General features: G+C 41.3%; 10 protein-coding genes across 10 annotated transcripts; 4 read left to right on the forward strand and 6 right to left on the reverse strand. All coding sequences in view use genetic code 12, as the record gives it.

Annotated features, from left to right (window-relative positions):
• Positions 1–1,011: 1,011 nt before the first annotated feature.
• On the reverse strand, positions 1,012–2,019 carry CRK1 (Cdc2-related protein kinase (SGV1); the record flags this gene model as incomplete). Its single annotated transcript, XM_001387864.1, has 1 exon — positions 1,012–2,019. A coding segment is annotated over one exon (1,008 nt), but the record flags the coding sequence as incomplete, so codon positions are not given.
• Positions 2,020–2,403: 384 nt separating this feature from the next.
• ITR2 (myo-inositol transporter) lies at positions 2,404–4,264 on the reverse strand (the record flags this gene model as incomplete). Its single annotated transcript, XM_001387865.1, has 2 exons — positions 2,404–4,039; positions 4,190–4,264. The coding sequence occupies 2 exons, from the start codon at positions 4,262–4,264 to the stop codon at positions 2,546–2,548; spliced, it is 1,569 nt and encodes a 522-aa protein (XP_001387902.1).
• Positions 4,265–5,073: 809 nt separating this feature from the next.
• CYT1 (cytochrome c1) lies at positions 5,074–6,607 on the reverse strand. Its single transcript, XM_001387866.1, has one exon. It carries the CDS (start codon positions 6,265–6,267, stop codon positions 5,401–5,403), a length of 867 nt encoding a protein of 288 aa, XP_001387903.1. The 5' UTR covers positions 6,268–6,607; the 3' UTR covers positions 5,074–5,400.
• Positions 6,608–8,325: 1,718 nt separating this feature from the next.
• On the forward strand, positions 8,326–9,138 carry FUN34 (putative transporter; the record flags this gene model as incomplete). The annotated part of the gene is made up of 1 exon (XM_001387446.1): positions 8,326–9,138. The coding sequence occupies one exon, from the start codon at positions 8,326–8,328 to the stop codon at positions 9,136–9,138; it is 813 nt and encodes a 270-aa protein (XP_001387483.1).
• A 249-nt stretch (positions 9,139–9,387) lies between these two features.
• YK54 (Uncharacterized conserved protein Function unknown) lies at positions 9,388–9,831 on the reverse strand (the record flags this gene model as incomplete). The annotated part of the gene is made up of 1 exon (XM_001387867.1): positions 9,388–9,831. The coding sequence occupies one exon, from the start codon at positions 9,829–9,831 to the stop codon at positions 9,388–9,390; it is 444 nt and encodes a 147-aa protein (XP_001387904.2).
• A 967-nt stretch (positions 9,832–10,798) lies between these two features.
• On the forward strand, positions 10,799–13,291 carry CHP1 (Ca2+-binding actin-bundling protein (actinin), alpha chain (EF-Hand protein superfamily); the record flags this gene model as incomplete). Its single annotated transcript, XM_001387447.1, has 1 exon — positions 10,799–13,291. The coding sequence occupies exon 1, from the start codon at positions 11,309–11,311 to the stop codon at positions 13,289–13,291; it is 1,983 nt and encodes a 660-aa protein (XP_001387484.2). The 5' UTR covers positions 10,799–11,308.
• A 247-nt stretch (positions 13,292–13,538) lies between these two features.
• Positions 13,539–14,618, reverse strand: CKA2 (Casein kinase II, alpha subunit Cell cycle control, cell division, chromosome partitioning). Its single transcript, XM_001387868.1, has one exon. It carries the CDS (start codon positions 14,602–14,604, stop codon positions 13,618–13,620), a length of 987 nt encoding a protein of 328 aa, XP_001387905.2. The 5' UTR covers positions 14,605–14,618; the 3' UTR covers positions 13,539–13,617.
• Positions 14,619–16,144: 1,526 nt separating this feature from the next.
• Positions 16,145–17,035, forward strand: PICST_52114 (hypothetical protein; the record flags this gene model as incomplete). Its single annotated transcript, XM_001387448.1, has 1 exon — positions 16,145–17,035. One exon carries the CDS (start codon positions 16,145–16,147, stop codon positions 17,033–17,035), a length of 891 nt encoding a protein of 296 aa, XP_001387485.2.
• Positions 17,036–17,204: 169 nt separating this feature from the next.
• On the reverse strand, positions 17,205–18,062 carry MRP10 (mitochondrial 54S ribosomal protein YmL10/YmL18; the record flags this gene model as incomplete). The annotated part of the gene is made up of 1 exon (XM_001387869.1): positions 17,205–18,062. The coding sequence occupies one exon, from the start codon at positions 18,060–18,062 to the stop codon at positions 17,205–17,207; it is 858 nt and encodes a 285-aa protein (XP_001387906.2).
• Positions 18,063–18,772: 710 nt separating this feature from the next.
• NBE1 (Kinase A-anchor protein Neurobeachin and related BEACH and WD40 repeat protein) lies at positions 18,773–20,701 on the forward strand (the record flags this gene model as incomplete). Its single annotated transcript, XM_001387449.1, has 1 exon — positions 18,773–20,701. One exon carries the CDS (start codon positions 18,773–18,775, stop codon positions 20,699–20,701), a length of 1,929 nt encoding a protein of 642 aa, XP_001387486.2.
• Between the last annotated feature and the right edge of the window lie 1,146 nt (positions 20,702–21,847).

Below are 21,847 nucleotides of genomic sequence, written 5' to 3' on the forward strand. Positions count from 1 at the left end.
TTTACCGGTTCGGACGGAAGTACGATCCGGGAACTGTATTCCCAATACAATTATGAAACACATGAGTATGCCTGGTTCTTCCAATCCCTTCCAATTGGCCCCTCGGATACCAACGAAAACCTATTGTTACATGTGGTTACCACAAAGCTCTCCAAATTACATCATACCACCTATCCACATTAAACTTGAATTATCTATTAAATAAACCAATCCATTATGTACTTTGCAACTAAAGTTGTAGTAAAATTCTATTACTTCCTGTAAGACTTGTCAGCCTCACTTTTCATTATTCGTTTTTTTGTTTGCCTCTCCCCCGTCTAAGAATGTCTTCAAAGACTCTTCCTCCTTGTTAGCAATCTCACTTTCCATGTCAGTTAGGTCGCTATCGTTATCGTCCTGGCGCACTATAGATTTTTGTTTCTTCATGGGCAATTTCGCAGCAATACTCAATGGTCTCTTTCTACGAGAAGAATCCATAAAAATGCCACTACTCGAATGTGTGACGGGCTTGGATGATCTCAAAATATTACTAGGTTGCAATCTGGTCTTAGATTGTGGAGGACTTTCAGAATTATTCTTTTTACGGCTGTTTGCTGTAGTGTGGTCTCCATTGTGACCGTCACTACTTGTTGAAGAAGTAGGAGGAGGTTTTCTGGGCAAATTGGCTACTGCATGTGTTTTGTTGCCCGTTGAATCTATGTTCAAATTATTTCTTGAAGATAATGATCCGCGCCTATTACTGTTACTCTTGCTGTCTTTGCTTGCAGAGAAAGAGGATGAGTACAAGCTCTCCCCTCTCTTTCCTTGAAGCTCCGGTTTACCGTTCTGAGACTGTGACTTCGGTATGTAAGTTTCTGTCTCCCGATCATGTCTATGGTCGTTGTAAATAGGATGAGATTGAGTCGAGCCATAGTTACCGCCGTTGGTGAAACTTGACGATGACGAGTTTTGCGATCTCTCCTTCAATTTCTTAAATTTTTCCTTGTCGATTTCGTGGCTCTCTTCGAAGTGAGGAAGATCTTCAGGTCTCAAGGGCAATGGGTCATTCTTAAAGAATTCATGGTTCAATGCATCGAGTGCATTGTATCTCTTATACGGGTCTAAAGCTAGCAACCCACTCAAAAGAGTGACGCCATCAGGAGGCATCAAGCTGTGGAAACGTTGCTCTAAACTTCTCACACAACTTAGCCCGATATTCAAGTCCGTTTTGTTGGGCAATGAAGAGGCATGTGTCCAGTTTATTGGTGAGCCTACCAAGCCAAACACTAGCTGAGCCTGGTGAGCATCTGACTTTCCCACTAATATGGGTTTGTGTGTGAATAGCTCTGCAAATACACATCCAATACCCCATAAATCTACAGCTGTAGTATACTTCCTTTCGCCTAACAATAGCTCAGGAGGACGATACCATCTCGTGACTACTAAACCAGTATATGCTCTCTCACCACCTCCAGGACCTGTACCAAGTTTAGGTACTTTCCCATGGTAAACTCTAGCAAGCCCAAAATCAGCTATTTTCAATACCCCTCTTGAATTTATCAAGATATTTGCAGCTTTGACATCTCTGTGTAAAAACTTCAGCTCATGTATGTACTGAATTCCTTTCAACAACTGTCTCATCAAACACTTGATGTGCAGAAGCTCTAGACTCACATTGGGATTCTCCAAGAGTCCGACCAAATCACTAGACATATAAGGTGAAACCGTATAGAAACAACCTCGCAGTGTCACCAAATCTGCAGGGTTTTTTACCTTGGGTTCTTCATGGATCATTTCTACAATAGTCAATATGTTAATGTGGTTCAACTGTCTTAATATAGTGATTTCTCTCATGGCTGTTATAGGGAACCCCTCTTTGGCCGAATGGTTGATCAACTGTTTTATTGCTACTGTTTGTCCTGTTCTTTTACTCTTTGCCTTTTGAACCACACCGAAAGTACCCTGGCCCAATTTTTCGATTACTGTAAAATCGCTTAATTTAGCCATATCAGCGAATCCTCTCTTGCTAATCGGTTGGAGACGCCTCTTTCTCAACGGAGGAAGCTCTATCTTCTTTTTCTTTGTGTTTATATTGTTGCTATCTGTCATCTTGAATTTTTATCTACTTTTCATGAAGTCGTTGTACTTCTTTCGAAGTCTGAAAAAATCGTATTATGGACTCGTTTGGGTTCAATTTTCTCAAATTTCACGAAAATACAAGATAATAACTCGAGTATAGACAAATAGATATGTTTGACGGTACTTAGAGGTCTATATTCTATGGATGTGGACCCGAAGAAGGAAATGGATTCTTTGGTTTCATAGTTTAATTATTTTAAATTTTGTTGATTATCGCACGTGAGTCTGTAGGCGTGACTGGCTGCAACAAAATAGCAACGACTATTCTCTTCTACATCAGACAATAACGATTAAATGTAAATAAAGGCATATAAATATTAAAGATTGGATACATACAAGCAAAACCGAAACCGAATTCTCCTTGAGATTCAATCATACAAGAATTGAAAAGTGGATGCAACCTTTTGTTTTTGATGGGTCCGCTTTCTTAAGCAGAATGCTGGTTGATGAATTTTGAGTGCTTCTTTCTTTCTTTGGACAACTTGGAAGCTTGTTTGACATTGAATCCGTCGGCTAAGAAGGCAGTTGTCTCTTCCAATTCCAATCCGGCAACTTCGGGCAACAATAAATAGACAAACAAGAACGAAACAGCACACAAGCCAGCAAAGAATGAGAAGGTACCAGTTGGGGTAATGTTTTCCAACATAGTCAAGAAAGTAGAGGCAATGACCAATGACCCAGCCCAGTTAGTAGCAGCAGCATACATGGCTCCGACAGATCTGACGTTCACATCAGAGAACAATTCCACACCGATCCAGGCACTGTTTCCAATACCAATGGCGTAGGAAGCGACATACAAGACCATGCCAATAATGACTACAATACCCCAACCGGAAATTCCTGAACTACGGACTTCGACGTTGGAGCCCGAAGTGAAAACTACACCCAAGAAGTGGAAAGCAATAGCACAGATTACCAAGGAGCCAGCCATACAGGGAATCGCCCAAAGCAAGATTCTTCTTCTACCTACCTTATCGACAATACACAAGGCAATAGCGGTGAAAACGAAGTTGGTGGCAGCAACGATGATAGACACAGCAGTTGCATTCTTGAAGCCGATGGTTTCGAAAATGGTAGCAGAGAAGTACATCAATGAGTTGAAACCAGTGAACTGCTGAATACCCTGCAAGCCAGTGGCTAAGATCAAGGCTCTGAAATTAGCAGGGTTGGTATGGATCAATTTGATGGAGTTCCATACACGTCTCAACTGGCTAGAACCAGACACGGTTGAGTTTGAAGCGATCATTTCTTCAATAGTAGCGTTGACAAATTCTTCTGAGGGATGATTATGGGTTCTTCTGACGACTTCTTTAGCTGTTTCTATGTCACCTTTGATAACATAGTATCTAGGAGTATCAGGCAAGAACCAAAACAATACGAACTGAACTACAGGAGGCACCATGCACAAGCCAACAGAAATTCTCCAGCCATGGCTGACCCGTGTGAGGCCCCAGTTGATGAAGTATGCTACAAGTTGACCACCTGTGATGAACATGACGTTAGTGACAATTAATCTACCTCTGTACTTGGCCGGAGCCAATTCACTCAACATTAAGGGAGCGATCAAAGAGGCAATACCAACGCCAAGACCCAACACGAATCTTCCTGCGATCATAGTCCATACCGTTTTCGAAGCCAACTGGATGATAGTACCTATTACAAATACAACATTAGAACCTAACAATACCGTCTTACGACCAATCAAGTTGACCAAGATACCCGATATAACAGCACCAATCAAAGCACCCAACGATGTTGCTGAAGTGATGAACTCTTTTTCACCGTTGGTAAGAATTTTGTCACTCAAATCAGTACCTATTTGCACTAACGCCGAAGAGATATAACCGGTATCGTAACCAAACATGAAACCAGATATAGAAGAGGCAAGCGTCAAGATGATGACGAGTCTGGAAGGTCTAGACTCAGATTCAGAACCGCCATAAGACTGGAGATCGAGGTCTAAATCACTTGTATTAGTTTTGTTTATAGCAGGAGAACCGTTTGAATAAGATTCATATTGTCTGACTTTGTTTGTATTCAACAACGCGTTGGCAGAGGAGCTGGACGAGACTGAAGAGGTGGAGAGGTTAACCTCTGAGTTCAACAACTGGGAACTGGAGTTGTTTTTTAATTTAGGATTTGACATTGCAAACTTGAATTAATGAAAAATCAGGCGGAAAATCAGACGACTTAAAGAAACAAAAAGATGTTGATGATGTGATGATGAAGTATCAAAGATGACAACACAGTCTGATACGATGGTTTGGGAAAAAAGTGATAGATATAGTAGTAATTATACGTTCGGAAAGCGTATAATGTAGCTTGTAATTCGTATGGTATAATTAGTAGTACAATTAGGTTGAAGTGGAGTAAGATGAGGGGACGGAGTAACAATCACAAGACAGTAACGTTGAATACTATAGTGATCTATATGTATCCGTGTAGCGATTAGAAATCTGGTTCCACGATCTTCTTAGAGGTTAACAAGAAGAATACCAGTTAGCAATTATCGTAGAAGAAAAGAAGAAGGAAAAAAATTGGCGGAAAAACATCACCACATATGGAAGAACGCAGAAAAAGAATATTCGGCGAAATTGAGTGTGATCCCGCGCACGACCGGCGGATTGTTTCGCCGAATACAATTAGGGTAGGAAGAGACGTGGCGAGCACAAAGAGCTATTCAACTCCATATAGTGGTAGTACGACGGCTATGTGGTAATTGTTGCTGCTGCTTATTGGCTGTAGTAGGATCGTTTTAGTTAATGACAAACGTGAAACCGAGGCAGCTGCTAGCATATTTTGATAGTACAATTTTTCGATTTTCCTCACTATCTTGATAAGTTAATCCGAGAATATAAGCCCTAATTTATTGAGATCAGAAAAAAAGGACTAATGGATAAAAAGAACTGGAATGTGTAGTACATTTACGCTAAACATAAATCCTACACATTTTCTAACACAAATTGTTTTAACATATAATGCTGTGAATATAAAGCAGATATAAAGATAAATAGAATATGTAAAATGAGTCTCAAACAACACAGACAGCCGATGCTAGACGACACCAACAATTAAAGAACTGCCATGTGAACTTACAAGTTTATGCCTTGTATTCAACTTGGGGATATTAACAGTCAAATCTTCTTGTCCACGTCTGCCTTTCGATGTCTGGCAGCTATTTACAACTTTTGGTAGTTCACAGCAGTTTTTATGAGATGGATCGTTCTATATAGACCATCGGCTTTTGGCTATTTGTAGGTGAATGGTTTTTATTGATAGAGATTACTTCTTTGGAGGGTCAAATCTGATCTTTCTGTTCTTGATTGGTTGCCATTTGAATCTCTTAACCCAGATAGAAAGTAAGTACAAGGATGAAACGATGACAATAGCCTTCAAACCCCATCTCTTTCTGTCGTCGTGTTCTGGTTCCGAAGCCCAGTTCAAGAAAGTGACGACATCCTTGGCCATTTGTGAGGTGGTGGCTGGAGTTCCGTCTTCGTATTCAACCAAACCATCGAATAACACTCTACCCATAGCAATGGATCCACCAGGGAAGTAAGGGTTGTAGTTAGCACCAGGAGGCAAGACTACACCGGCTGGAGGCTCTTCTGGGTAACCGGTCAAAAGCGAAAAGATGTAGTCACATCCTCCGTGTCTGGCCTTGACAATCAACGACAAGTCTGGAGGCAAAGCACCTTGGTTGGCGGCTCTGGCAGCTTGTTCGTTGGCGTAAGGTGCAGGGAGGTAGTCGGCCAACTTACCTGGTCTCTTTCTTGGGTTACCTTCGTCATCTGGTTCGTCGTCGTATTCCAATTCTTCAGCAAATGCCTTAGCTTCGGAAGAAGTGTGAGATACAGCGACCAAGTTTCTCCAGGCGATTCTGTCAAGCGAGTGACAGGCAGCACAGACCTCTCTGTAGACCTGGTAGCCTCTTCTGATGGAGGCGTGGTCAAAGGCATCCAACATACCGTTGTGGGACCAGCCGTAAGCTGGAGCGTGCAAGCCGTGTTCAGCCGCAGTCATGGCTTGAGCTGTCATGGAGTCTTGGTACAACAAATACGAGGCAGTCAAACCGGTGACACCGACAGAGCCGGCAATGATTTTCTGCACGGCAGAGCGGTTAAGGGTTCTCAAGGAAGACGAGAACATTATGACGAGTTACGAAACAACAAACAAATGAAGAAGATGGAAATGTGAATAACCAATTGATGTACTGGCTAGAATCAGTGATCCGAAGGATAGCGATAATGAACTACTGATATGAGAAGATAGCAATACTGTCGTGGTTGCTATTTATACTAGTATCCAATGATGGTGTTCAATGATAGTAGTATGGGAATGAAATTGGTGATATTGAATATGAACAAATTTTCAATTCACTAGTCGATATTCAGTCTATATTAATACTTTATTCGACAATGTGGGAACAGTATTAACAAGTTCTAATCTTAGTATTCTCTACTCTGAGACGTTCAGACACGTTACTCTGTCAATTCACTAGCTAGACAGCGACACTGATAAACAAGAGAGAAGCAAAGAGTTGGAAACCTGACAGAAGCAAATTTGGCCGGTTTTTTTCGTCCTGCCCACAATCGTTTTTTTTCACTGTAGTAAGCTCGTTGATTTCATTGGTATTGGCTGAGTGCGAAGCTCAGGCTGATGTAAGCCCAGAGCCTTTACAAAACCTTGAAGGTGATTGGTTGGGAGACGGATCACGTGACGCGCGAAACGAAGACGATGCCCACATTCTACGCTACCATTTATGACACTACTACTATTTCTGTTAGAGCTGCTATATCTACTATAAACTGATACGTACAGCTAGACATTGGAGGAAATTTCTTTACTTTTGCTGTTCATCTTTATCTGCTCTTTTTTTAGATTTTTGTGAGCATTTCTCTAGTGAGTATTTCTTCACTATACGAATCTGTGCCAAATATTTCTGTGCTGCATATCTGCACTAAATAGAGAAGAGTGCAGGAGATTCTTCCGATTTTTCATTACCATCTTTATATATACTTAGTTTATATTTCTGTGTTACGTAATTGTGGGCTACGTGGTTCTGTGATCTGTATTGTACGTATTCTACTACATTAATTTGTAGAATCACACTGATACATCATTCTGTATCTGTTCACTGGACGCACCTACTCCAACATACACTCAATTGCATAAACTTAGCATTCCACAGCCATTGTTCATATCTCCTCTCAGATCCACTTTTCGACATTCTTTTCGCCTTTATCTTGGGTCTTCAGTATGCCCCACTACATTCCTTAGCCTAATTTCTGCTACAGGATCCGCTGAAAGCATGTATTCTTATCGTCTTTTTCCGCACTCACTCTAATTTTGGTGATAATTGAACATATATTTGTAAATGCACAAAATCTGACGTACCACAAATTGCAGACAGGTTGGTCATACTTAGCTATTCTCTCTGATCTCTACGGCACATCTGTTTCTTCTTCATCGTCCTCTTCGTCTTCCTCTACTTGACTCTACTTCTTTCAGCAAATATTTCTGGAGGCTCCGCTGCAGTCTAAACTCTAATTCTTTTTCCGCACATTTTGCAACCTTTATCCGCGATTACGCAAAACTGCCCCTCTAGCGACTGGAGAATACAGTTTTCTCGGAGTCTGTTAATGAAATCCACAACAAGCATATTCAAGCATACCAAAGCATATCAACTGGACACAATCCTCATGCTGCCCTTTGAAAATTAACTTGGGGCTAGAATTTTTTCAGTTGCTCTGTCTAATTCTCGAAATATGCGAACTCATGCAAAGCAAGCTATCACAGTTGCCCGTCTGATAAATTGTTCAGCTTTTCTACAACACCCATACTGGCTTCAGCAAACTACTCACTGAAGTTGAGTATGTTAGTAACATTCAAATTGTACCCCAGTACCCCGGGAACACCCAAAGTATTCAACCTCCACATCCTCGTAAATCTGTGGAATGTTATTTTTTAGGGTTGCAACATCCGCAAACTTCAGTTCCGTCTTAATTTCCTTTTCCGAATCTTTATTTCTGTTCCCACCATTTTCACATTTTTCAACTGCAAAATCAGTAATACCGGATGGATTTATTTTCTGGGTCCCCACAGCTATGATTTTTACGTCTCTTTGTATAAATGAATGTACTATTCTCCATTCTAGGGCTACTCGATAAAGTTTAAGTTGCATCTTGGATTTATAAAAACATAACGATGTCGGATCAGGAATCCATACGTAGCTCTGATTTGGCGGCAGCAGACTACAAGCCTGAGGTTTCTCTCGAATCCTTGCCCTACAAAACTATAACCTACAGTGGTGCTGGAGACGAATATGTCATTATTAACAACCAAAAATACCTCCGTCATGAATTAATGCAGGCAATGGCTGGTACTTTCAATCCTGGTTTGGCTCCATACCCAAAGCATCAATTTGGTAATGCTTCTGCTCTTGGATTATGGGGTACAGGTTTCACAGCCTTTTGTATCGGAATGTACTTTGCAAACGCCATGGGTGTGACTACTCCCAATGCTGGCGTTGGTGTAGCTCTATTCTATGGTGGTATGATCCAGTTTTTCTCTGGAGTCTGGGAGTTAGCTGGTGGTAATACTTTTGCCGGTACTGCTTTCACTAGTTACGGTGCTTTCTGGTTGGCATTTGGTTCTGTATTTGTTCCTGCCTTCGGTATTGGTGCAGCTTATGGAGACGACCAAGTGCAATTTTCTCGTGCTATCGGACTTTTTCTTCTTGGTTGGGCCATCTTCACGTTCATGTTGTTGTTGTGTACTTTTAAGGCTACCCTTGCATTTGTCATAGTGGTATTTACCTTGGACTTAACATTATGGACTCTTTCCTGTGGATACATGTTAAACAAACCTGGTGTTGTAAGAGCAGGTGGAATCATTGCCGTTGCCCATGCATTCGTGGTTTTCTACGTAGCCTTTGATGGTACATCCACTCCTCAAAATAGCTACTTCAAGCTCCCGCAAGTCCCATTGCCGGTCTATAGTCGCAAAGCGAAGAGTTGATTCTTGTTATTAAACGTCATTACTATTAAGTTATCATCACTACTATTGTTTATAAAATTTTCTATATAATATAAGGGACTTTCGGGGACTTCTACGTAGACTCGATCACGACTAATTATCTTTGGTTTGTATTATATTTTTATTGTACACTTTGTATATGCTGTTCTTTAATTTTTAATTTGCACTATAAGCATGTTATGCCGTTGATAAATTTGATATACAATTTCTAATGGGTGCAAAAAGTAAGGCTCACCACTTTTCTTCTGGATTAGCCTTGAATGCTACGTAGTCGTTCCAGTTAAATAAACTGATCTCAGTTTCGTTCTCTACGCCCAAGTCCCATAACGAGGTTTCGGTAGCAGTTACCAGAGGAGAGATGAGGACCCAGCCCTGGTCGTTTTCAAAGTTTATGACCAAGTTCATGGACTTGGAGCCATGAGCCTTGGTGTATATCTTGAGAGAGTCGTACTCGATGTTTCTGTAGGGTCTGTAGGCACCCATGGTATTGATGGCGGATTTTACGAGGTCCAACAACTGGCTGGCTGTGGTTTCCTTTAAATTGATGGAATGCACAATGTGGTTTTTGACATTTCTGTAGAGGAAAGACTTGATGATTCTTACGGTTATCAAAGCGTCCGTGGCAGGACGGACGTTGGAAGTCAAGGGTTCCTCGACGGTTATTTCAGTAGACATGGCTGATGTTACAGAGTGCTGGCTACAGGGACTACAAGATAAATTGCATGTAAAGGGTTGCTAATATACGGAGAAGTCTACTGAAGTCATCTAGCGAAAAATTCACGGTCGTGTGCACGCTAATTGGGTGACAGACGGAACAGTGGGGAAGGATAGTAGCCTGACATTGAAGAAAAGTGGATGGTTTAAAGATCTACTCCTGGTAGAATTGAGGAGTTGGATATAGAAATAGGAAAGAGCTATTTTGAGTGTTGGGGGACTACGGTGGTACGACTGAAAACAGCTAAGGAGAACTGACCAAGAAAATGCGACGCTATTAAGGCACAGTGTGTGACAATTATGCCAATCGTGCGTGAAACCCTGGGGTAAGTAACTCAATTGGGCATCTACAGATTGGTGACTTATCTACTGCCCATTTGGTCCACTGAATCTGTCGACGAACCTGAAGAAAAGGTCATAAATGGGTCTTGTGGCTCAAACGAGCCTGGAACCGGCTCGGCTAGTTTTGTATGTACAAATAGAGCAGTTGATTTTTTTCTCTTCTCAGTAATTGCGACTAAAAATTCAGCGCAGTCTAAACGGAAAAAAATTGTGCATAGAGAACAAACGGAAAACTCGTATGAAGAAGAATCTCCGTCAATGAGATGATCAGACGGGCAGATTGACAAGACCGAAAGCAGGCACCAATACGAGCAAATACGCACCAGACAATGTCGACAGACGTGTCTGATTGTATATAGCACGCAGGAAGGGTCTGGAACCACGTCTGGTGCGTATTATCATTTGTCCCTTTTTGCTGTTGTGGAGCTTGACGCGTCCTCGCCTTGTTTGTGTTTATATGAAGAACGAGGCACGCCATTTGCGTCTGCCTGTTTAGGAATTTTTCTTTTCCAGACAAGCCTGTTAAGTAAGCTATCCGGAGCAGTTATCCTGGAGTGGTGAATTTCGAGCTTTGTGCTGGGGTTATATAGCCAGGAGAATCTTCGCGGTCAACTTTTGCTGGTCAGCTTTGTTATTTATCGCTTTTGGTAGCACATTTGTCTCAGCTTTGGCGCCAGCTTGTAAAGGGTTCTCGCTTGTTTGAGCATCTCGTATAGGCGCTGTTTTGATTTCTGAAACATACTAGACGAAGGCTAGAAAGTAGCCCTCCACCCAAAAGATTAAATTGGCATAAAGATAAACAAAGACGAGCAGAACAGCACCGGTGCCAGTGACAGATATACTCAATTGAGTGCATAGCCTAACATCACCGTCCTAAGCAGTTAGGATATATACCCGAAGAAAGACTTTTATAAAGTGTCTGCTCTAAAGTTTTTCTGTATTTCAAGGAGATATCTTATTAAAGACTATTGATTCATTGCATTATACCCATATTATACCCATAATTCACAAGCATCCAGAGACAAGTTAACGCGGTTAGCGCTTCTTAGCATTTTCATATAACTTTGCTATCATAACATTGCCTACATTTTACACTATGAAAGAAGACGCTTGGGTCGATCTGCAGCAAAGAACCCTCGTCAGATGGCTCAACTCTAAGTTGATGGAGGACTCGGAATCTGAAGCTACTCCTACTTCATCTTTGGGCCGTTCCAGTATCACCAATCTCCGTACAGATCTTCAGGATGGCATTATTCTCATTAAGCTAATCAACTGGCTCGTATATGAAATCACCTCCAACGAGAATCATCCGCTCACAAAACGTAACACCAAACTCTATTACCTAACGCCTATCTACAAAAAGCCAACGTTCAAGTTGCAGAAGTTGGAAAATCTCAACGACTTCTTGAAGTTCATCAACCTCATCTTGAACGTCAATGTGTGCAACATCAGTGCTGACAACATCTACGAAGGAGACTTGAAGCTCACGCTCGGGTTGCTCTGGTCGCTTTTTGTCTTCAGCACGGCCAATTCGTTCACTTTTAAAAACGCCAACACGTCGTTTGTAGAAATCAAGTCCATTTTGCTCGGCTGGGTCAATGACATCTTAGCTAAGAGAAACTCCCGTGTTTCTAACTTCAACAAAGATTGGTCCATAGACATCAACCGACCCGACCGGATTCTTGCAGACATTCTCCACTACTACGGCATTCGCTTTGAGACTCAAAAAAGTGAAAACGACGAAAACCACAATCTCAAGAAACTCACGCTGGTGTTGAGCTACATTGAGAACAAACTTATGATACCCCATTTGATAGATACGGACGACTTTGCCGTGTTAGTTCCAGACGAAAAATGCATAGTGATCTTTCTCGTTGAGCTCTACAAGGTGTTTGAGATCGAGGGCCATTTCTTTGAAGATGAAGAAGCTGCTCGTAGCGAGACTGAAACTGAAATCCAGTACGTGTTTGACGATATTCTCAGTATGTCAATCGAGACATCAAGAGAGAAGAACAAATATGAGACGAGAGCCTTACGATTTCTCAACAAAACCAACTCTTTACTAGGTCAATTGAATGAAGGCTATGAATCGTTACAAGACATCAACGCTGGAAATCTGCTTGAAACTGACTTGACCAAGTGTTTAGAGATGTTGAAAACAGCATTGACTGAACCAACCATCGAGAACTTGAACCATTTCATGGGCTTCTTTAGCCACATAAACATCAAGATGACATCGTTAGTGAAAGTCAGCCAAACCTTTGAAAACTACAAACAGAACATCAAACCTGATTTAGTATACAAAGATTTCACTAGCATCAGCAATCTTGTCAAATCTGTCAGAGCCAACTTGCAAAAAATCGATCTCCTCTACTATCCCTCTATCAAGTCCCTTAATATTGAAGCTATGTCGGACAAGTTGAATGAACTCATGGAACTCGAATCCAAGTTCTCAGCTTCTGCTAACACTTTGGTAGAAGCTTTGAAGAAAGAAGCCAGCCAACTTCATACCCATTTGAAGATCATAGAAGATAACAACTTGAGAGAAGTAGACGAGAAGCTGCCACATAAAGATTGGCTTCTCAGGTGCCTTGATTACTTCGACTACTTGGTAAATTTCTACGCCCGCTTGGATCATTTCAGTACATTGTTGAACGCTCCAATTCCGACAGCAGAATTGAAGAAGGTAATGGAGACAAATGGAGAATATGAAGGTGCTTGTAAGGATTACAAACTTAGCCCTGAAATCTTCATTAGCTTCAAAGAGGCGTTTGTGCGCCAGGACAACTTCATCAACCACTTTGAGTTGGTGCGGTTCTTGAAGTCCAATGTCTCGGCTGATGTAGATCCTAGCACGATCGAGATGTTCATCAAGTTAATTCCTACCAAGTCGGTGCAGACACTTATCTCTTCAGCTTCATTTTCGTCGGGCTACTCGTTTTCGTTCTCTGAATCAGAAGATGACTATATCTTTGACGAGTTGCAGAAGAAGGTAGACTCACAGTTGTCGGGCACCATCGATCGTGTGTACGATATTCATGACTTTATTGAACAGTTTGAGACTGGATTCAAGATTTAGGCTTTGGGACATTCATTTCTATGTTGTTTTATTCAATTATTCAATTCTATAGTGTAGGAGTATTTAGCAAAGATGTTTAAATATGCATTAATATACCCATAATGAGATACGAACTAGTTTAGGGACTTCAAAAGCTTATGTCTTCACATAGAAGTAATAGCAAAGTTATTTCAATGCTGTAATGTTTCTACTAGTAACTAAGCTTGGAAGATTAATGCATCATGTTACAACATGGACAACAATATCAACTACATCGTAGAATACTACTTTACTTGCAAGAGATGATTATATTAGTATATTACAAGAATGCAGAACGAGGAGCTAGTCTATAACTTGAAGAAGGGATGGTCCATGGCTTCCTCTGCTGTTGGGCGCAACTGGTGGTCGAACGTCAACAATTTATCGATCAAATCAACGACTTCATCAGAGATTAAGTGCTTGTTTTCGTTATTGATGAACGACTTCCATGGCTTTCTGGGGTAATTTCCGAGGATGTCGTCGTAGTCCAGCGAGAGTTTCAAGCCATATTTGGAGACGTAATTCATCAAGTCTTCTGTTCCCAATACTTTTGCGATTTGGACCAACTGGTCGTTGTTGGAGTCACCACGGAAGAACGGCTCCTTCTTGAATATTATTGCTGCGAGCATACAGCCTACAGACCACAAGTCTAACGAGTAGTCGTACTGTTGGAGATTGATCAAGAGCTCTGGGCCCTTGTGGTATCTCAGCGCTACACGGACATTATAATCCATTCCCATGTGGTAGAACTCGGCCAACCCCCAGTCGATCAAACGTAATTTTTTGTTCATTGGGTCAATCATGATGTTCTGGGGCTTGACGTCTCGATGGATAATGCCCATAGAATGCGAGTAATCTAATGCTATTAACAACTGAGTGAAGTAGTACTGGATATCGGATATGGTGAATTTGGGATATAAGACCCGGAAATCGACATTGGACACCTTTTCAAAGATCAAAGCTGGGATCTTGCTCTGCTCGTCACGAACGATGTCCAACAAGCCAATGACGTTTGGACCCCCTGTGAGGTTCTGGAGAATCTTGACTTCTCGAAAGATCTTCTTTAGCTTAACTGGCTTCAACACTTTTATAACACAGGGCTCGTCGTTTAGCACGTTCACCCCCTGGAACACTTCTGAGTATTTGCCCCTACCGATCTTCGAGATGATCTCGTAGTTCTTGATGTTGCCCCACGAGATCTTGTGGTTCTCGTAGTCCCAATATTCCGATGGTTTGTTGGAGTTGACATCTGCGTAGACACGGGCCACCGAGTAGACACGGGTGCTGACGCTCATGGTGGAAGCAAAATGGGCTGTCGAAGGCGAGAGTTGAAGATGTGAAATTCCAGAAAAGAGTGAGAAATTGATGAATATTTCACTGAAAAACAATCTGAAAAGTCAAGATAGCGATGCTGGCCCAGTCAGAGCTGTGTGTAGGATGCGAAAAGAGAATAGCGAGATCGATAGCGAGAGCTGCTAGACGAGAGAGACTGGCAGCGAGACAGAGATACAGACGGAGAAAAGAGGAAACACGCACACGGACGTGTTTCAGGAGACGAGTACAGTATGGATTTTAGTTTAAATATGAATATTTGGGTGTCTGTGTTGGAGTTTCATGGTGTGCGTTCGCTGGCAAATGTGTTTTGTGAATGTGTTGTCTCGCTAGAACACCTTCGATATTGAGATGAGATCGTACCGGAAACAGGAAATTAGCGAGATTGCCCCACTAAGACGAGATAACGGTATGGGCTGAAACACAAATAAAATCCACCACACTTGCACTATAAGGCTTGTATACTTGTATAAGCATAAGAGCAGCTCTCTCTACTTCTATTTGTCCTATTGTCCCCGTCTCGTTATATAGGCTGTTCACATTGGTGCTCCTGGCTAACATCTCGCTATCGCATCTCCCTATTCTCGCTATCGCCTCAACTCTATTTTCTGCACTGCCCGTCCAAGGATCTAGCATGAGCCTGAATGTGGGGAGGGGTAGGAACAATGTGACCTTGGATATAACTCCCATGATCTGTGACATGTGGCTATCTTCTTGGGAGATGACGTATCATCGGAAAGACGTTTGGCAATATAGTAAGTCAGCGAGATGGTTTAATGGCACTGAAAATTGGAGCAATTAACCTGTTCTTTCTTCCTCAGGTTGCACATCTCTCGTGCTGAGCTGAATTTCAATTCCCAAGACATCAAAGTAGTGTCCAAGTAGCCTTCGACACCTTCGACAGCGACTGAAGAAATGGAAGTTTACCTGGCCGTTTGAAATAGAAATCTACTGTTGAATATTCAGAGTCAGGCATCATACGTACTTCTTTAGATTGATTAGATCTCCTACATAATAACGGATTCTCTTTTGACGAACGATTTCTAGATCTGCTTGTTCCAGATCGTACTCTGAGTTCAGAGAATGTTTCTTCTTTTACTTCTTAGCACTCTCTACTTACTTATCTGTCTTTTGTTCTTGTCTCGTTCTCAAATAGCTCCTTATTCGCAGCCATTTATCTATTTCCAAATTAGGAAGCACTTCCTCTTATCACCATATTCACCTTTGGCCCACCAATCCTCTACTTACTTCCTGAAAGAAAGTATATGCCCTTATCTCAAACTCTATCTGGCTGGATCATGTTAAATATATGTATATGAATAGATAGATATCCTTTTTTGGTTCGTGCCATTGCTCGTACCGTACTTAGGGCTCCCTGCAATTCGCGAGTCTGAAATTTCCTTCCCGTTATTTTGGTGCAATATCAAATATTCAATCTTCAACTATCTGTTCTTATCCTAGCATAAATATCTTCTATATTACGATGTTGCGTATATGACCACAATGAAAAAACTTGCTACTTTTGTCATAAACGACAACTATCCCTCAAACGTGTTAGAAGATGTCCAGATCTGGTCCGGTTCAGATACAAAAGAATCTGATAATCTTTCTTCAGTGCCTACAAGCTACGAAAGAATGCCTATCTACGTCAATCACCGGCTTGTTCCATATTATCTACTTTCAGCAAGACCATTGTCTGTGTTTTCTACAAGTAGTATAACTTCCGAATACTTCAAGCAGACTTTGCTTAAACAAGCTGTCTACAATAGAGATATTGGTATACTCTTCAAATCTGGCAGAGATGAGACCTATTTAATCTTTTACTTCGATTTCATCAAGAAGCAGATTATGGTGCTTATCATCGACTTTTCACGTCTAGCAGAGATCGATGCCATTTTGGAAAAGGATGCCGTTCAAGATCCTGACAACACTAAAAACACGTTCATTTTGTTAAATCAAACTAGACAAGACGATAGATCTACCGTTTTTGACAAAGTCCTCCAAAGAAAAAAGCTGAGATCCAGTCTGAATCCATTCGTAGTAGAATCGGTGCAAAACCTGACTACTGCTAAACTCCTATCATCACTGATTCTATCGACCCAGGATCAGATCCACCAGGCTGTAAATAAGATCATTCTATCCGGTTTAAGAATCAGAGGTCTTTCTACAAACCTTAACCACTCAGTAAATGAAAAATTAACTATCAAGGAGATATACCAGATGACATACAAGTCGACAATGTTCTCCCTACGTAAACATAACTACACGTTCTCTGGAACTAGCAGCTCTAAAGGCACTAATACTCTGAATAGCAAGAGCCAAATACGACTAAGCGAGCTCCAGGATACTATTGAGAAGCTTCTTGAAATTTTTGTGGATGTGGATGGGATTTAGAATTGAAGTAATAGCTGCAAAAGCATAATCAGAATAGTCTTGTAATGAAGTACACGCATTGAAAGTAATACAATAGCATATAAAGAAATATCTACAGTCGTGCAGAATTCTGTTGTCTACGTAGTGATCAATCTGTCGTAATTATAATTGTTTATTTTGTACAAGATGACTATTTACAGGGGCGATCTCCCAAGAGATCAGCCAATGAGACGAGTCTCGACTCGTCAGAGTATTTCTTGCTGGAAGCTGTTTCCAACTGTTTCTCCAAGGCACTTTGACGAAGCTGTGCTTTCTTGTTGACCTTGTTTCCCTTCAAATGGTCCAATAACAAAGAAGTGTCTTTCAACAAGTATCCTCTCTTCGCGGCACTGGAGTAGTACTCGATGTCTCTTCTGTGAGTAGGTCTAGCCTGTAATGGAACGTATCCCTTCTTTAATAAGAAAAGATCGGGATAAATATGAGCTTTCAATCCCAAAGTCGTGAAGTATCTGGCTGTGAAATTGTGGCCCAAAGCCTCGATGGCTTCTATGGCATGGCTAGAGGCTCTCAGAGCTTCAATACTCAATGGAACATTATAGTCTTCTACGCCGTTGGCCAATATCTTGACACCATCCTTCAAAGTACCTGTAAGTAAACCGCATTCCTTCATTGTTTTGATGGTCAAAGTTTCTCCTTCCTTCAAAGGAATCCTCCCGGTATTCCACAAGTCCTGGATTCTAGCTAAATTCACTTCGTGATACACTCTTCTATGAGGTCTCTTGAAGCCTATGATAGGAAATCTCTTGTAGAATGGCGTTTGACCACCCTCTAACCATCTAGGTACTTTTCCTCTTGCTTTTTGACCCTTCTGACCTCTTCCCGAAGTCTTACCCTTGCCCGAAGCTGGACCTCTACCTAATCTCTTGTACGAAACTACGGCACCTTCATTTGGTTTCAAGTGGCCTAAATAGGAAGTTTGTCGAGATGCAGTGAGAAAAGACACACCGCTCATCACCCTAGCCTTGAGACCCTGCCCAATGCCGAACATGGTAGTGTGTTTTTTTAGTGCTTTTGTTAGGGCTTTCTCCAATGAACAGTCGTTGATTTTATCTATATAAATTTGTTAGCTGGGAGTGAAAAATTTGGGGTCGTGCTCAAGCCAATATTTCTCAGAGAACTTTCGCAACCTGGAGCAGTTTACAGATGCTACTACAGTTAAATAGTGTCGGTTTCAGAGATCACAAAATTCTAATAGCTATCTAGATTAGTAAAAAAGGAAAGGCTCTGCTCTTGATATATATCAACCAGTTGATAAAAAAGAAAAGCCCGACGCGGGGGTCGAACCCGCAACCTTTTGATACCTTTAAAATCATACAAAATGCGATTATAAAAGTCAAACGCTCTAGCCATTGAGCTAGCCAGGCGAAAAAGTTTCGAGAGTTTCGTGTACCTTTCATTATACAGTCACTTTTAGAAAACATCCATACCGCATACAAGATCTCTACCGCAATATATAAAAACTTTATTCGTAATACAAGCCATTTCGTTAAAAAAATTACACCGTTAAGTTTTCCCATTTCTAATGGTATTACTTAGGTGTAGGTAACGCCAGCTGGAGTATTAATTCTTGGGATTCCTATTATCATTCACTATGGAATGGAGAATATTTGTTCACAATTTAGTAAAGCTTAGACTTTAAGCGCAATTCGTGTCATTTCGTAAAAAAGATGTTTCTTAATACAAACAGAAATATTTAAAATGTCCAGAGTAGGATCAATAAGTCATCTGGAGGGACCTTTGGGGGCTCCGTATGGTGAAAGGGCTTCAAATAGAGCCTTAAACGAGTCAGAAGCACAAGATATTGACCGAAATGTGAACGACATTGTCGCAAGGACTTATCTAATGAACCTCGGTGGTGAATCCACAGATGCCGCTGAAAAGGGCGTTTTCGAACCATCCTTCGAGATCCCAGTGTCAACTATAATTGCAGAGCCGGCCCAAATACGACACAATCACATTGGTGGCCTGGTTGTTCGGAACCAACCCCATTTAAGCTCTACTATGGACAGCCGTGAAACTTCAATTACGAAAGATTTCCACAGTCACGTGCATGGCCAAATACAGGACATAAAAATTGCTGCAAATAATGATAACGACATGAATCCTACTTCTTTTGAGTCTTCCAACAGCTCAGCTATTTTACCAGAACAAGAGGTTTCCCTTCATGTTTCCAAATTGCAAGAAAAATCAAAAACCCAAAAACCCAAAAACGTAGAAAACTTACAAAATCCTCAGAAAACTAAAAAAGCGTTACAAAATGCTAAAAACAATTCGAAAAACTCAAATAATACAAAAGCATTTAACCAAGTCATTGACGAGCAAGAATTTCCCCCTCTAGAGACTTCCAGCAAATCTTCCAAACCAAGGCCACGTACCACGGACACTACCAAATACACCTCAGCCCCAATACCTAGACCAAATAATGGTCCATCTGCGAGCCAGCTTCAAAACGGTGTTGATAGAAACACTTCAGCTATTTTACAAGCAGCAACTACTAGACATGAACAACTACACCAAATATTACATTCTACCGGGCAACTTACACAAGAACAGGACGATGAATTGGATAACATTTACTATGTACATGAATTTGCAGACTATCTCACGGATATTTTTTGGGCCAGCCTAGAAGAAAGACTTAAAGCATGGAATGTCCCAAAAAGCTTCTGTCTTACCGCTCTCGGTACAATTAGTCGGATCGTTGCAGAGAGGGATTTGGTACGTATCCGCATTGACGGTTTCTATAAAAAAGACGGTCATTTCGACCAAAGGCACTCAATGCCAATTAAAGAAAAAGCCAAAATTATTGAGACGCATCTTATGGAGACCCTCCCCAACAGATGGTCTGCAATCTCCCAGGCCCTAAATGAACTCCGTATATCCATGAATTTCATAAAGAGCCAACACAGGCCGGGCTCAAAAGAAGAATACGAAGCCACTAAGGACACAAGAGACGAGATTCAGCTGCTTTCTAAGGAATTAAGCTTCATTGATACCATGAAAAACGTCATGGATTATTTCACTATTGACATTCGAGGCAACGATCACCTCGACTTCTGTTTTGAAAATTTTCAAACTTATGATGAGGCACCAGCACACGCGCTACAGCAATCACCTCTTCTGGTAGCTATGATAAAACGATTTGAACAACTCTTCCAATCGCCATATATATGTAGTGAGGACTCTTTTGGATTCCAGCTAAGTCTTGTACACCTACAGAGAGTCTCCAAGATGTATATAATACGTGTTAAAGCACCACTTCTCTCTTGCGACCACGAGACCATTCTCGATATAATGTTCCACACAAAGGACTTCACGGTTTTCGACTATTTCGGCCCCTCCTTTCATTATCAAAGTTCGAGGAGACCACAGGATGAAATTCCATACGAAATACTCGCTCGATCTACAAAGAAAATTCCTATACTTCACTATACAGATGATTTGGATTCTCCACATGTGCTGTTCTTCTTGATCGGTTGTGACTCGGACATGATTCCGGACAGACGGAATAGATTCTTGGACAAAGTGCAACTCGACATCATATATTCATACCAATTCTGCTTCAGGTGCCACAGTACCCAACACATTACAAAAAGATGTCCGGTTCCTAACTACGCTGTTAGCTAGCCCTCCTTTGAAGACAAGGCAACAGCGTCAAACAGATCGTGCCGGTCCCACCTTTTGGTGCGGGATCTAACTGTGTTTATCAACAGAAGGAGATGAAGAACAAGTGACCTGATCCATTCCTCCATCCAACCTCGTGAACAGTGTTCCAACTACACCACATGCTTCAAGACCCTCATAAAGGCACTAACTGGAGCCAGAATAAAATCTTCGAAAAAGATCAACTCATGACAACGAAACGGTGTACTATATCTACTGTACGGTATGGATTAGAGGAAGATTTAAATACTCTGTAGCAAATAGGTTCGACTTTAGTCGTAATGCATGCCATTTCAAAAGAACTGGCGAGGAGGAGCATTCGACCTTGAGTGCCATGGGACCAAACATGCTCCATCTCGTTAGATAAGCGACCATCCAAGCTACAGGGCAAACATACTTCCTCTAAAGCACGCAGTATCCAGCCCAGAATATCAATTGTTGATCTCCGCCCTGGTTTGACAAAAGGGCTTGAGGGCTGACTTCGTAGGTGCGGCAAGTTTACTCTAACTTCCTTCAAAGCCCAGATCACTGAATATTAACGGATGCAATGATTCACCCGCCAGGACTCCTACGCAAAGTCACTATAGTGCCTACGATCTTCCTCACTGAGCCACCTTTACAATCAAGTGTAGCGGAGAGGGAACAAATGGTTTCCACAATTAGTTTTCAATTCAACGCCAATCTCGACTTTTCCGGACTATAATTCTAAGGACTATGTATCTATTATGAACTGGAGGTTTTAACCTTGGGTTTCCTCCAATCACTCGGTATGGAGGAAATTTTGTATACTATGTCTTAAATGTACTTTGATGTCTCATGCAATTTAAAAAGCTTAAGTCTACGGTGGCTAGCAGGTACACCAAGGCAGTCGTTTCAGCAGTATGACTTTCTTTGTTTAATTGAGCCAGTATTGTTGATGAATTTTTGATAGATTCCATTTTCAGATTTTGCCATATCATATTTAGCCCACGCATAACAAGTTAACAAGTTAACACCGAATTGAGAGTAAGGACCGGTTGTAGGGTAAAAATAATAAATATATATAAATAAGTCAATAATGATTAGTCAAACTCAAAGAGAACCTTCCACTTTATGCTATATATTGTCTAC

The sequence above is a fragment of the Scheffersomyces stipitis genome, chromosome 1, assembly GCF_000209165.1.
Source record: "Scheffersomyces stipitis CBS 6054 chromosome 1, whole genome shotgun sequence".
Lineage (NCBI taxonomy): Eukaryota > Fungi > Ascomycota > Pichiomycetes > Serinales > Debaryomycetaceae > Scheffersomyces > Scheffersomyces stipitis.